General features: G+C 41.1%; 1 protein-coding gene across 5 annotated transcripts in view; it reads right to left on the reverse strand.

The window, feature by feature from the left end:
• grip1 (glutamate receptor interacting protein 1) overlaps positions 1-15,870 on the reverse strand; it is a 76,908-nt gene that overhangs the window by 35,037 nt on the left and 26,001 nt on the right. The window contains exon 1 of one of the 5 annotated variants that reach the window (XM_047390393.1): positions 839-962. The exons of 3 other annotated variants lie outside the window; for them this stretch is intronic. In XM_047390393.1, the coding sequence (XP_047246349.1) occupies positions 839-893 (55 nt within the window). In that variant the 5' untranslated portion in view covers positions 894-962. Of the gene's footprint in view, positions 1-838; positions 963-15,870 lie in introns of those variants that run through there. One more of the 5 variants, XM_047390390.1, reaches the window with a different exon arrangement.

The following is a 15,870-nucleotide window of genomic DNA, read 5'->3' on the forward strand; positions in this document are numbered from 1 at the left end:
TACCTGAAGGGTCTGAGGAATGATGTTTCCTGTCATATTTATGTAATTGATGTTTGATTTAACAACTTAAGAACGCAAAGAGTTAAAATAGCTATTTTTGGTCATTAAGTCAGGTAAATTATTCTGTCTCAGACAGGTCTCACAGGAAGAGGCTCCAGATTTGAACAACCTACTGTAGCACAAAAATCTATGCTTTCAGCTGAACCGGAAGAGTCAAGTACAAGAACTTTGACTTTAATCTTGGAGAATAATGTTTAGATTTGAGTGTGTATCTTAAAAAAGTGACACTTATGCTTTCTGATAGGAGAGAAAAACTTGTGCTCAGATACACTCTGCAGGAACATAGATCTCACAGATTTGCTCTTAAACTTGTTTCACAGTGATGAAAACCAAAAGCGAAAACTGCCAAGAAGCACCTGAAGCTTCAGACTGGGCTGAGAAGACTGCAAATATGATCACAAAGACACAAACAAACTGAGAAGACTGCAAATATGATCACAAAGACACAAACAAACAAACAAGCAGCTGCCACCCTTCCTGCTCTGCTTCCTGCTCACACACGAATATTAGATCCATGGTAATAAGAAGCTGCCTGGGAGCCACAGCAACCTGCAGCCATCAACTGGATGGATCCATCAGGAGATCGTTTAGCCCATGCACGCACGCTCACACACACACACACACACACACACACACACCTGGCTTTAATCCCAAATACCCCCCTTTCTCCATGTTCAATGTCAGCAGTTTGCAGCCAGAGACACATGACCAACATGCAGCATGTATGTTGCACATTAACACACACACTCAGACCCACACACACACTCTCCCCCTCTACCTTTGTTCACCCTGCGCAGGATCTGGCAGCGACACTTAAACGACACGGCGATCATGGTGAAACCGAGCCGAGTGTCGCCTCCCCCCTGAGCGCCATGCAGGTGCAGCTGCAAAAAAAAAAAAAAAAAAAAAAAAAAAAAAAAAAAAAAAAAAAGGACAGAAAAATGGAAACTACTCCTCCTCGTCCTCCTTTCCTCTTAGTCTGCGAGCGGCTGAGTGACGGAGGAGCTCCTTAAACAGAAACTGTCATTGAGGCGGAAGAGGGAGGTGGAGAGCGCTGCAGATGTGAAGCTCCTCCATTAAAATCTGCCAGAGGAGGAGAGAGGGAGGGAGGGGATGAGAGTGGGAAGGGGGAGGTAGAGTCTGCGCAGATTGGAGGATGAAGACGATGAGCGGGAGGGGGAGGAGGAGGAAGCAGAGGAGGGAGAGGGAGGAAAGAGACTGCTGTATCCCACCACTGGGCTGAGCATCTGGATGGATGGATGGATGGGGGGGGGGGGCAGGTGGAAGAACTAGTAGAAATACAAGAACCTGCAATTAAAAGCAGCAGAACCACCCAGATTAAACTGATTTGGCCACATTCAGTAACTGTATTAAATACTGATGATATTTTTCCTGAATAAAAAGGACTGAACAGAGCTCTGTGAGATGTTCAAAGCTTGGGATATTGTTGTAGAACCCAACCCTGCTTTAAACCTCTCCAGAACTTTCTGCCTGACCTGTCTGCTGGGTTCCTTGGTCTTCATGATGCTGTTTCCTCTCTGATGTTCTCTAAGGAAATGCAACAGCTGTGTTTACACTGAGATGAAATTACACACTGAAACAGGTTTTATTTAGGGGTTTCAGAGAACAGAGGGCTGAACACCAATCCACATCACAGTTCAGATTTTAATTTGTAAAAATGTTTGAAAATATTTTCCTTCCACTTCACAATTCTGTGCCTTCAGTGCTTCTGAAGTCCTTAAAGAGGGAAATAAATGATTTCCTAATTGATATTTATTACAATATTAAGTAATTATTATATAATTACAAAATGAAAAGAGTGACAACACGGCAGTGCAAAGAGAGGCAGAACAACTATAAATATTTAATTTTAATTATTAAAGAAACACTGAATAAACGGCCTTCTGCGGGTTTTTAACAACCAACCAGGAAACAACACTAGATCAAATTAATTAGAATACACCATCAATTATTAAAACTACTCAGACCAATTAAAAGGATCCGGTTCTGGTCCTGATGTGTTAACATCTCAGGCTGCAGCTGTCTGTTTAACTCCTGACCCTGTGAGAACCAATGAGAGCTCAGCCCAGCTGCTGTGTGCGCTGTGATTGGCCAGCGGCTGATGGGAGAGCGCCCTGCAGCAGGTATAGTGGTCAGACATGTAGGTCAGTGTTCCAACAGCAGATTACAGCAGATTAACGTCAGTCAGGGAGTATTAAAGGTATTATCTGTGATATTTTACTATAACTGCATGAGGACGACGCTCGGCTGCTCTCTCTCTCTCTCTCTCTGTTGGTGTCTCTCCACCAGCATCATCATCACCCTCAGTCCAACAAAGACTTCTAATGTGTGCTTTATCCTCTCAGCCTGAGCTAAGGTCTGCTGCCCCCTGCTGGTCAGACTAACTGTCAGATGCACTCTAAGACTGTTGCGCCTCCTGATGGTGACACAGTAGCATTGCAGCATGAAGCAACAAATCTATCTTCCAACATTGTTGCTTCCAGTAAGATTTAAATCTCAGTATTTAGCACTAACAATACTACAAACACTGAAGCAAACACCTGAATGATTATTGTGGTAGCATTATTATCCTAAGTTTAAACTCAATTGGTGAACATATACTGAGTAAAGAACCAGTAGAACCAGTCCAGAAAATCAGAAAACACAACCAACCAAACAAAGTGACACAAACAGGGAAAAGATCACAACCAGCTAAAGAGCGCAAAGAAATTACACCTTAAAGAATGAGCCAGGAGAAATCACCAAGCCCATTTAAAACTGAAAAATGAAAGGACAGAACCAGGATTCTGAGCTGGCAGAACCAAACAGAACCAAAAAAGGGTGGAGGTAAAGTTAAACAAGAACGTGGAAGAAATAAAGGCTGAAATGCAGAAATCAGAACCGAATACAGAAGAACATAATCTGCAAAAGTAACCAGAACCTGAGAAAAATACCTGAATCCAGAACCACAGAAAGTTCTGATCAGCCAAAACCAGACTAATACTAAACCAGTCAGATTATTAAGGATCAAACTGATTATGATCTGAAAAATCCGGCAGAACTTGGGAAACCAAAACCAGATAAGGAGAACCAAGAAAAATGAAAGAAACAGAACTCAGAAAAGGTTCTAAGTTCTGTGAGCATCAGCTGGTTCTGAGAAACCATAACCAGCTGGTGCCCACAGAACCGCCGAAGCCAAATGCAGACAGAACCAGATACCAGCAAAACAAGCTGGAACCAATTAAATTAGAACCACCTAAATCTGGAGTTTCAGAACAAGCAGATTCGGGAAGACAAAACCCAGAACAGTATGATCTCCAGAACCAGAAAAAAAATAAATAAATAAAGAATCGGCAAAAAGAAACCAGACCCAAATTATAATAAAAAACCGTGATCAGGTCGGTCCAAAACAGAACCAGAAAATGACCCACTAAATAACCAAAAACATCTGGGCTCAGGGAAGGTCCCCGCCATGCAGAACCCATCCTAACCATGTAAACCAAAATAATCAGAACATAAAATATGTCAGTGGCTCTGAAAACTCCAAACAGAACAGGATTCTAGGAGTCAATCCCAGCTAAGAACCCAATAAATCAGAACCAGCTAGGCTTATCAGAAAAACCCAGACACAACCAGACTCAGAACCAGCTAACAAATCTTGAATCAGTACCATTGAAATAATCAAGAGCACAAGAAAAATGCTTGCATCAGATTAAAGAACAAGAACCATCTGATATCCATAAACCCCCCGGACCGGAATCCAGACAGAACCGCACACTGGGCTTCTGAACCATAAACCAGAACTACCTGGATCACAGTATTCCTCAGTAACCAGAACCTTACATAAAGTATGATAAAGACTTTCTGAAAAAAACAAACAGTCAGAACCAATAAACAGAACTAGTTAAGCCAAATCCAGACAGAACCTGAAACTGTTATTTCAGGATAAAAAAATCCAAACAGAACCACACAAATCAGAGCCCCACCCTAACCATGTAATAACTACCAGAGGTGTCAGAACCAGCTGTGGTCTATAACACTGGTTCCGAAAAGTCCAAACAAATTCAGTAATTCTGTAAGAAATCAGAGCCATCTGTTCTCATCCAACAAATTCAGACAGAACCAGACTCAGAACCAGCTAATGTATCGTGATCAAGACCAGAACAGAACTGCCTGTATCATAAATCAGTAGGTGGACTTGCTCGAAAGAACCGAGAAACTGGACCACGATAAGAGGATGAAGCAACCACAACTGGTGAAAGTTTTCAAATCTGAAGAATCCGAACCAGGAAAAGTCCAAAAGAGTTACAAGGAGTAGAACTAGTCGACCATTAAAAAACAAAACCAGAATCTGATTCAGCAGAAACAGTTCAGTTTTGGTCCAAACCAACCAGTTTGGTTTTTGGATGCCAACAATAAACATAAATCTAACTCTGAGAGGTTCTGCTACTGAGTCCCACCATTTACAGACGTCCCTGAACGCACCTCACTTGTAATAATACACCACCGTGAACTGATCAAGCCCGTCCCGCTGCTGTCAAATGCACACGCACGCGGCTGCAGCCGTTACCATGGAAACAAGCTGATGAATAATTGAGGGGCAGGAGCGACCCCGCGACGTACAAAAGAGTGATTTTACAGATGAAAGCAGAGCTGACACACACACAGCTTCCAGGTTATCATCACAGCTGCTGGCATTTCAAAACAACAAAATCAGTGTGTGTGTGTGTGTGTGTGTGTGTGTGTGTGTGAACACGAGGCTTTGAGTCACCGTGACATCTTCTGTGTGCGCACATAAACTGGGTGTTAATAACACTGCTGCTGTGACGCGAAGAAGAAGAAGAGATGTGCAACCCTTTAATTAGTGCGAAGAGTCGCAGTCCGACGGACCGGTTCACATGTGACAAGAGGACCAGATGGGACGCAAACCAGAGGAAGGACATCACACCAAATCAGACCAGAACCAGAAATCAGTCTGAGGTCACTCTGGGTCACTTCAGCTGAACCTGGATGTGCAGCATTAGAGTTTTCCAGGTGGAGTGAAAACAAAAACACATGACATAGCACCTATTTGTCAAGAACTATAAAAAGGGCACAACACACCAGGACTGCTGAAGCTCTGATTGGACATCCAGGCTCCTGTAGAAGCTCTCCTCTGCAGAACCATCAAAAGAAAGCTCTTCCCCTTTACGGTGTTTCTTAAACAACTGATTGAAGGTAATAAAAGTCACAGCAAAGAGGAGTTACACACCTAGTTTAACTAGGTTGCATTTCTAAACAAACAAGGAAGATCATTTTCATGAATAGAGTCACATACAAAACGGGACTATGCAGCAAATTGACCTGAATTCTGCAGGAATATTAGGAAAAAACTAACTGTTGAGTTTTAAATGTGGCGCTCACATTTAACAAACTATTTTAAGTCTAGTCACCTTCAGAGTTATCAGACTCAAGTAAGCTTTGGTCCAAATCTTGATCTGAAAACGGCAAACAGTTAAAAAAAAGTAGAAATCCACTGATCTCAGATTTGTGTCCAATTCCCGACGTGTTTTAGCTAATTTAGATCTCTATTTAAATAACTAGAAGTTTGTAGCAGCCAAGTGAACAGCTGTTGCTCCTCCGTAGGAACATATTCTCCCTAGAAGCTTCTTGCAGCTTTTAAACATCCTCTGACTTCATTTTAAACACCAGAACCACCTGGAGCGTAACCCGTTCAAGACAGTGGAGATGACAGTGGACTTCTGGAGAACATTCCCCACACTTGTATTACCCTTTTCCTATATTTATGTTTAAAATGTCTTAATTAAGAGCAAAGCGGAACCAAAGTCAAATTCCCTATTTGTGTCACAAACTTGGGGAATGAAGCTGATTCTGAAACTTTAAGGTTTTTGGAGACTTCTTTTAGCATCTTGCAGCCTGCTTTCAGGGTAAACTTGCTTGGACAGCCAGACCTGAGCATGTTGGCAGATGTTTTGAATCTCCTCCACTTTTAGACTATTTTCCATACATTTAAATGTCTTATTTTAAATTCTTTAGAGACCTCTTTATATCACTTACCAGACTTAAAAGCTGCTACAATCTTCTCTCTGAAGCTCTTTGGATCTCACCATCATGTTAAAGGTATAAGGTTAAAGATGGCAAACCTCCTTCAAAATGCTCAGCAATGTTTTAATAATGTGCTCCAGATGTGATATGTGTAATTTTAGCCATCCCAAAGTCTCATTAATTAGTGAAGCACAGTGGTAGATTAAAGAGAAAGCTGTTTCAAAAAGAAATGATTCAACAACCAAGCACATCGTCCAAGGTTCCCAATCATCAAAGTAAAACATAAAGCTAAATAACTGCAAATTAAAAGAATAAAACAGCACCAAGAACAGGAACCAGCAGGATGTTCTGAGCATTAGAAAAATGCAAAACGCAGGGTTTGTTGCATCACTTGGAGCCAGATGTACATAATGAACTGGCAACTGTCTGAAGGGAATCAGTGGGAAAAAATGAGAAAGTTGTTCTTTAATTTAAAAGAACTAATTAAACATCAAATCCAAATAATGAGGGGAAAGTGTGGTGAATCCTGAGAGGCCTGCAGATTAATTAATTGTGCAGATTTCTGCTCTACTTTCTGCCTCTCGCTTGTGCGTGTTCATCGGCTGTGAAGATAATCGAGAGAGGAACGCCGCCTCCGGACCGAGCGGCTCTGAGCCAACGGCAGCTGATGGACAAGTGGAGGACGTGGGCCCGGAAGCCGGCGGAGTCAAGGGGAGTCTAACACATTCCCACACGGTGACGGGTAAAAAAAATATGTAGGCGAACACTTCATGATAGTTCTGTTAATAGCAGCCAGGAACAGATAAAAACAAAGATGTTCCTGCTTTTAACAGATTTATTTCCTCCAAACAGCAACAATCAGATGCAGCAGAGCTGGCCCTTCTTCCTGATCTCTGATCTCCATCACGTTGGATGCAAATATGTTAACTGAGCGCTGATTTAAGGAACTAATTAGCACGTTTTCTATGTCAGCAGCCTTCACATCACACATGACGGCCGTGAGCTGCACCGATTAGAGCTCTGGATCATCCAACAGTCACTTGGTCTGTGTGTTAATGTATGCATCATAATATTTCTGCACATAATGAGATCAAGAAGTAGTCAGAGAGGGGGAGGAGAGGCTGTCTGCTTGGAAACGAAGTAGGGGGGAAGGTGAGACATGTAACACTGACTGATAACAATATTAGAAAGCTCCTCATCAACAACAAACTGCTATCTGAGAGAGAAACATTTAAATCTGCAGCTTCACTGAGAGGTCTAAAGTCTGAGATGGTCGACTTTGCAAAAACATTTCATGATTCTTGGATGCTTCCACATTTTGTCACGGTGCAACCACAAACTGCAATGTATTTTCCAGGGACTTTACATGGTAGACCAACACGATGCAGTGCCTAAACTTGTTCATATTTACTCACTACTTGGTGTTGCTCTATTCCATAATGTCTTGAGAAAATACATAGCAGATTTGGGTGTAACGTGGACAAGTTCAAAACAATATTAGGTATTAATTAACATTAAATAATATATTACAAGTACAGATGAGCAACAAAAATAAATAAAATCCCTGTGTGTTAAATAATGTTCTGGTATTGACTAAAAATGTACACAAGTTCAGTTATGCATGCAGTCATAAGGGAAACTAAGTGCTGCTTTATCAGAATGTAAGAAGGAAAGAAGCAGTGAGATGATTGATTGTTGCTCTGCTGAATAAAGGTGAGAGTTAACACGACGCCAGGATGGAAAGTCATCAGCAATAAACAGAGAGAGGCAACATCTGTTACTCATTAATCCGGGAAGGCTGTTTCCAAACTATTTAAGATTCTTCATTCTACAAACGAAACATTATTTACATTGAAAAGCATTTAAGGGTGCTGCTAATCCTCCCAGGACTGGATGTCCCAGGAAATTCACCCCTACAGTCAGAGCATGAAGCTCAGAGAAACGACCTAAAGCCCAAGAGCTCAGTCTCTTCAGGCAGATGAGAGCAAAATAAAGATGTTTGTCCATGATGCACATCAACATTGTTCAGACAAAACTAAATAAAACATATCAGCAAAAACACCTCATACCAACCGTTAAAGGGCTGAGTATTTGGGTTTGTTCTGCAGCCACAGGATCAGGGCGCCTTGCATACATTAAGTGGACTAGAACTCCTCTGTGTACCAAAGTATTCTAGAGTCAAACGTTAGCCCATCTGTCTGACAGCTGAAGCTTGGGACAAACTGGGTCATCAACAGAACAACAAGTCCGAACACAGAAGCTAACCTACAGCAAAAGGGCGAAAGAAAGGAAAGTATCAAGATGTTGCAATGGCCTAGTTAAAGTCCAGACCTCAAGGGAGCTGAGCAAGGAAATGTCTGCTTCTACAAGCTGGTAAATCATGGAGTGTACTGTATTGTTTTCATCTCCTGTGACAAATATCACAAAAATTATACTATATTAAATTGTTATACTATTTACGTCAAAAAAGTCATTTTTAGGCATCGATATTAGAACCCACTTCCAAATTTTTATATTTTACCGCATTTATTTATTCATACACCGATTATTAAATTGCTTAGTTTTGGAAAAATGAGCCCAGAGAGTTAAAACATCTTCCCTTTGAATGAAAATGTTATTCCTGAGGTAAAAACTCTGATTATTATGTTAATGCTGACAAAGCAGGTTAACAGAGTCGCTCCACGTTAAATCAGGGAGGAAATGTGGGAGTAAAACCCCAGTAAAGCAGGTCTGTGGAGTGTTTCTGCATTTGTCTCCGGGTTAGTCAGTCAACCAGCCATAAATCGCTTTCAAACACAATCACACGCTGCAGTGATCACAACACACACCCTGAGCTGGACGATAGCTTCGAGAAATGCCTTTTGGCAGCTCTGAAGTAAATGCACACAAAACTGCACATTTCTAAAAGAGGGTCAAGGTTCAGCATTAAATATCAGCCTGTATGCATGCTCTGATGTCATGTTTTAGACGATTAAATTCACAGTCAAGCTTTACAGAGCTGTTGGTTGAGTCTTCTTTAGAGAAAACCACTAAGAAGCGACTGAACACTAAACAGAATCGTTAATCAGGGCAAACAGCTTAGAAAAGTTCAGTTGGCGGTTTCTCTGAAGAGATGCAGACGGCGACGGGTTCATCCATGAAAACAAACTACAGGATATCAAACATGTACAAAAATAATTTCTCTCCTCATCTAAAAGCGAGCATCTCGGTGCATTTTTATTCCCATCCAGAAATCAAGAAACACCCAACACAGCTGCAGCAGGACCTGATCTTCAGTTCGTCAACACTTCCTGGCTTCTTTTATCAGTACCAACAGATCATCTCTCTCTAGTCAAATTAAGCCAAAAAGGCCTGAAAGATCAGCAGAACAAATCTGGTTTTCACACTAGTGCAGCAGCTCTGTCTAAAAACAGAAACCAGCTCCCATCATGGAATTAATCTTCTCCCATTTTCCACCTTCATCACCCAGTTTCCATCATCTGATCACCTTCACATTCATACGAGCAGATCAGCCTTTTGGACCGGATATGAATCTGACTGGAATATTAATGATGGAACGTTTTAGACCTTTTTATTTAAGATAAAATCAGGTCTGCCTGCCAAAATATTCAGTAGACGTTAACAGGAAACCTCCTTCTAAAATATCTGCAAGTATCATAAAAACCACAAGAGGGTAGTAACTAGTTACATTTGTTTGAGCAGTGTACTTTTTGGAGTACTTTTACATTAACCATACTTTGCCACTCTTCGTTGAGTTCCTTTTCTGGCTACTCCACCTGGAGTTACTTCACTGAATGAAGAACAAACATACCTCAACCCAAAATGCACCAAAAACACATCTACACAGTTTATGTCAAAGTGAGACCTCTTGCTTGTACACAAGCTTCTTGTTCTGCTGAGCCTACCTCGTCAATGGAAGATACGGTAAACATTGTCACTGGAAGTACTTTGCACTACTCTAACTTGTATACATTACTTACTGAAAGTATTAGGTTCAAAAGCTCTATGTTGTGAAAATGTTTTAACTGGAAATGTTTCTGTTTTCAGACTGAATACTTTTTAGAACACATAATTTTTGAAAAATTAAGTCAGATATTATGATCAAACAGTTACTCAGTACTTCAGTCGATTTTTTACTCTTGTTTGGGTCATTTTTTGGCTCTTCTACATAAAACTAGAGATGCCCCTGGAAATCCGCTGATTTTCATCTGGATCGGCTTAACTATAAGATCTGATCAGTGAACGCACCGCACCATATGTAAGCGCTACGAGGTTGTGCTGACATCACTCTTCGGTGTGGAAGTTGTTACTGAGGGAATGGTTAGTTATTTTCAGTAAAGCTGCACATAAATAGGAAATAATGCGATGGTGATATCAGGTGCAATAAATCCCAAATTTTCCCCATTACCTTTAGCCCCCATCATCCGACTGATGTGGGCATCTACTGCAGTAAGACTCTAACCAACAGCTTGGATATTTACTAGCATGCAATAGTGTGAAGTTGTGGCAAAAAATTATTCAAGATATATTCATGATATATTGTGCAGCCCTAATCTTCAGTATCAGTGAGGTCTGTGGAAATAAATCCAAAATGTCTGCTTTACCCAGGCTGTGAAAGAGCGAGAGAGAGCAAGACTTCAACAGATAACATGAAGGTTGGACATAGCACAGTAAAGTTGCTTGGTTTTATAATTTCAAGCTTCCACCCTCCGTCAGTCATTGTACATACTGGATTCGGGAATCTTGTCAGCCTTTAGGAAATCTCAGTTAAGGGAAGGATCTAAGTTCTCTACAGCAAAGGCAAATCTGGCACTCTGGGATCTTGAGAACCTCTTTAGAAGTATAAATAAATGGAAAAAATATGAATGGTGAAGCATATTTATGCTACAAACACTAGAAAAGATGAATAAACTGTACTTTTAAACAAATAAAAGGCAATAAGCATTATTGCTTTAGTTAACACTACAATGTGCAAACACATCTGGGGACTTTATTTAAGACTTTATGTCTGGAATCAGATACACATCTAAAATAATCATAAAGCAATGTTAGATTGGGAGAAGCATCCTCAGAAAACAGTAGTAGCCTCAGTTAAACCCAGTTATCACAACAGCAGACACTTAAGGTTACAGCAAGTGAGTGATAGACCTACTAACAATTAATGGAAAACCATGAAAGTGCCGGCCACTGATGCAGGTAAACATATATCACCCTTTATCTGATGTGAGCTTTACTGGTCCAGCAGTAAACATCTGTGATTGCACGTGAAACGAGAACTTTACATCACGGTGCCTGTTTACTGAGGACCTAAAGATATACTTCAGATATGCAGTTCAACAACTCTGTTTAAACAAGAAACTTTTCTTTGTCAAAAAAGTAAATAGTTGGAGCAGCTTAGGTTTTCCCCAATTATCTCTATAGCTATGCAGCTAAAAGCTCAAGCAGCTGGAGGACATGCAGGCAACTTTTCCTCTGTTCTTTTCTCCTGCTACTCTCCTTTTATACATCATTTTAAATTCTTTTTGGCCTTGTATTGTCTTTTTTTTCTTAGAAAATACCCTTAACCCAGTGTTCTGGTTGAGCAGTATGTTGTCACGGTGTGACATTTTGGACTTTCTTTGTGGTTTTTGGTTTGTGTCTTTTTATTAATTAATCCTTTCGCCCATGTTTAGTCTATGCATTAGTTTCACCTGTTCCTTCTGTCTCCCTGCCTCCTTGTCTCACCTGTTCCCTCTTCCTTTGATTAACTGCCCTTTGTATTCCCTTAGTATATTAGTTAGTCTGTTTCATGTGTTGATTGCTGGTTCCTTGTCTCTCAACTCGGGTCTATATCCTTGACTGCCATGTGTTTCATGTTCCTGCAGTGATTTATGTTACGTTTGGATACATCTGAATAAAGCTGAAGATCACTCAACATGCAGCTGCCCAGCTCTTACCTGCACTTTGGTCTGACAACAAATATTAATGTGACATATGTCTTTTTAAATAGTCACAAATTAAGCTATTGCTGTCAATAACTATGATCAATCTCCAAGTGGGTATTTGTGTTACCACATTAAACTGGTTTCAGTCTTATTTGCCAGACAGAACCATGTTTGTTGAAATAGCAGATCTGAATCCTCATCTGCTCCTCTATCTCATGGGGTTCCACAGGGCTCAAACTTGGGTCCCCTGTTTCCTCCCATTTTTTGGCCTTCTTTGGGTTCAATACCGAGGAAGCATGGGATCTTCTTCAACAGTCATATATAAAGGCCACTAAAAACAGGCGTCCTCTCAATCAAACTGCCTCTGTTGTGTCTATCAAAACCTGGATGGCCTAAAACTTCCTAAATTTTAAAGATAAAAAACAGAAATGATGGTGTTGGTCCCAGAGACTACTATTGATTTAAGCTCCTTGGTGTCATATTTAAAGCAGATAGTTTCTAATTTGGGTTTAAAATGGACAGTGATTTTAAATTAGATTGCCAGGTTGGAGCGGCGGTCAAGTTTAGTTTTAATCATCTAAGGCAGCTTGCAAAGTAAAGCTGATTCTCTCAAAACAAAATGCTGAAATGCTAACGCCTTAAATGTATCCTGGCTTGACTATTGTAATGCTCTCTACCTTGGACTCAGCCAGTCCTCCCCTGAAACGTCTCCAGTTGGTCCAGAATGCAGCTGCTAGACGTCTGACTGGAGTTGGTAAGAAGGAGCACATCACCCTCAATCTGGCCTCCCTCTACTGGCTGCCTGAGCATTTTAGAGTTCATCTCACGATTCTCTTATTTGTTTTAAAAAGTTTGCATCTTGCCCCATCTCACCTCTCTGAGGTGCTTCAACAATATTCTCCTGCTTGATGCCTCAGGTCAACGGATCAGCTACTCCTCGATGTGCCGAGATCTAACAGGAAGCTCAGAGGGGACAGACCCTTCGGTGTTTATGGACCGATCTACCTTTCCATATCAGACGTGCCCCTTTACTCTCCACTTTTAAAACTCTTTTTTTTTTTTTCAGCACTAGTGGCCTTTTTTTTTTTTTTGACAGCAGGCAGACAGGAAAGAGGGGTAGAGAGAGGGGGAGACATTCGGCAAATGTCGCTGGGTCCGGGACTCGAACCCGGGACGGCCGCTTTGAGTACTGTAGCCTCCGTATATGGTGGCGTGCTTAAACCCCTACACCGCGCCTTAAAACTCTTTTTAAAATGCATTTTTATTCCTTGGTTTTTGGCACAACCTGAGACGTTTTGTTTTTACTTCTGTTTTTATTGTTGTTTTAACTGTCTGTTATCATTATTCTTTTTCTTTGTTTTATGTTTTAAATGTTCCTGATTTTACATGAGGCACACTTTGCTGGAGCCGTGGTTGTTTTGAATGATGGGACCTTTGCAGCTATTGCACTGTATATGTGCACTCTTTATCTATCCATTGAAAGTACCCATGGCCTGGGTATTGTCTTAATACGGATGATTTTGGCATACAGCTCATGAAAACCCCAAATTCCTATCTCACAAAATTAGCATATCATTAAAAGGGTCTCTAAACGAGCTATGAACCTAATCATCTGAATCAACGAGTTAACTCTAAACACCTGCAAAAGATTCCTGAGGCCTTTAAAACTCCCAGCCTGGTTCATCACTCAAAACACCAATCATGGGTAAGACTGCCGACCTGACTGCTGTCCAGAAGGCCACTATTGACACCCTCAAGCAAGAGGGTAAGACACAGAAAGAAATTTCTGAACGAATAGGCTGTTCCCAGAGTGCTGTATCAAGGCACCTCAGTGGGAAGTCTGTGGGAAGGAAAAAGTGTGGCAGAAAACGCTGCACAACGAGAAGAGGTGACCGGAACCTGAGGAAGATTGTGGAGAAGGGCCGATTCCAGACCTTGGGGGACCTGCGGAAGCAGTGGACTGAGTCTGGAGTAGAAACATCCAGAGCCACCGTGCACAGGCGTGTGCAGGAAATGGGCTACAGGTGCCGCATTCCCCAGGTCAAGCCACTTTTGAACCAGAAACAGCGGCAGAAGCGCCTGACCTGGGCTACAGAGAAGCAGCACTGGACTGTTGCTCAGTGGTCCAAAGTACTTTTTTCGGATGAAAGCAAATTCTGCATGTCATTCGGAAATCAAGGTGCCACAGTCTGGAGGATGACTGGGGAGAAGGAAATGCCAAAATGCCAGAAGTCCAGTGTCAAGTACCCACAGTCAGTGATGGTCTGGGGTGCCGTGTCAGCTGCTGGTGTTGGTCCACTGTGTTTTATCAAGGGCAGGGTCAATGCAGCTAGCTATCAGGAGATTTTGGAGCACTTCATGCTTCCATCTGCTGAAAAGCTTTATGGAGATGAAGATTTCATTTTTCAGCACGACCTGGCACCTGCTCACAGTGCCAAAACCACTGGTAAATGGTTTACTGACCATGGTATCACTGTGCTCAATTGGCCTGCCAACTCTCCTGACCTGAACCCCATAGAGAATCTGTGGGATATTGTGAAGAGAACGTTGAGAGACTCAAGACCCAACACTCTGGATGAGCTAAAGGCCGCTATCGAAGCATCCTGGGCCTCCATAAGACCTCAGCAGTGCCACAGGCTGATTGCCTCCATGCCACGCCGCATTGAAGCAGTCATTTCTGCAAAAGGATTCCCGACCAAGTATTGAGTGCATAACTGTACATGATTATTTGAAGGTTGACGTTTTTTGTATTAAAAACACTTTTCTTTTATTGGTCGGATGAAATATGCTAATTTTGTGAAATAGGAATTTTGGGTTTTCATGAGCTGTATGCCAAAATCATCCGTATTAAGACAATAAAAGACCTGAAATATTTCAGTTAGTGTGCAATGAATCTAAAATATATGAATGTTAAATTTTCATCATGATATTATGGAAAATAATGAACTTTATCACAATATGCTAATATTTTGAGAAGAACCTGTATTGCAGCCCTTTCTGAACGAAGCTCCAGAAGTTTAACCTAAAAGTGTAAGTTTGGGTATGCTTCCAAAAGGAAGGCAAAATAATCCTTTACTGAAATGATTCTTAGGTGACAAAACATTTATTAAGATATTGACAAACAGAACATTGGCTTTTTATGTTTACAGTCAGAAGATTTAAAGGTTTATCTGATGTACCATAATGTTCCAGGTAATGTTCAATAGATTGAGTTGGTTGGTATTTTTAGACCCAAAAATGTCTTCAGAGGGTAAATAAGAGGCTAATAATGTAAGAAATCTGCAGGATCTGGCTGAAAGCACCACACCCAGACACCTTCTAAAAACAGGCTGCATTTTAACAGGAGATCCAGTCTGATCTGACAGCATCAGTGCTGTGGAAACCACAGAGGTCTGATTTGTAAATTTATTCAGGGACGAACGGAAGAAGCTGCCAGAACAAAGACAGCTCAGCAGTGATGTCAGAAATAAAAGCAACACATTTGGCCTGTAAATGAGGCAAAGATCTGAAAACGGTCACATTTAAAATAAAAGATGAGAGAATAAAGATTGGAATTGGCTAGATTCCCCTTGATCAGCAAAAGAAAAATATTTTTCCCTATTTATTAAATGCTTCTAAAATAAGAATCCACGCTATTTTCTATCAACCAACACTATCTACTTTGATGAACTTCAATGCAGTTTAGAAAAAAATCAGAAGAAGGTGAGGGACCAATGCTTTGATGAACTCAATCAAGGAACATGTGGCAGATTTTTCCTATGTTTGGCATTAGAGAGCTCTGGATCAGCAGGTCAGACCTCAAACTGAACTGGAAATTGGTATTAGCCAGGAAAGGTCCGAT

This window comes from Girardinichthys multiradiatus, chromosome 17 (genome assembly GCF_021462225.1).
Source record: "Girardinichthys multiradiatus isolate DD_20200921_A chromosome 17, DD_fGirMul_XY1, whole genome shotgun sequence".
Classification (NCBI taxonomy): domain Eukaryota; kingdom Metazoa; phylum Chordata; class Actinopteri; order Cyprinodontiformes; family Goodeidae; genus Girardinichthys; species Girardinichthys multiradiatus.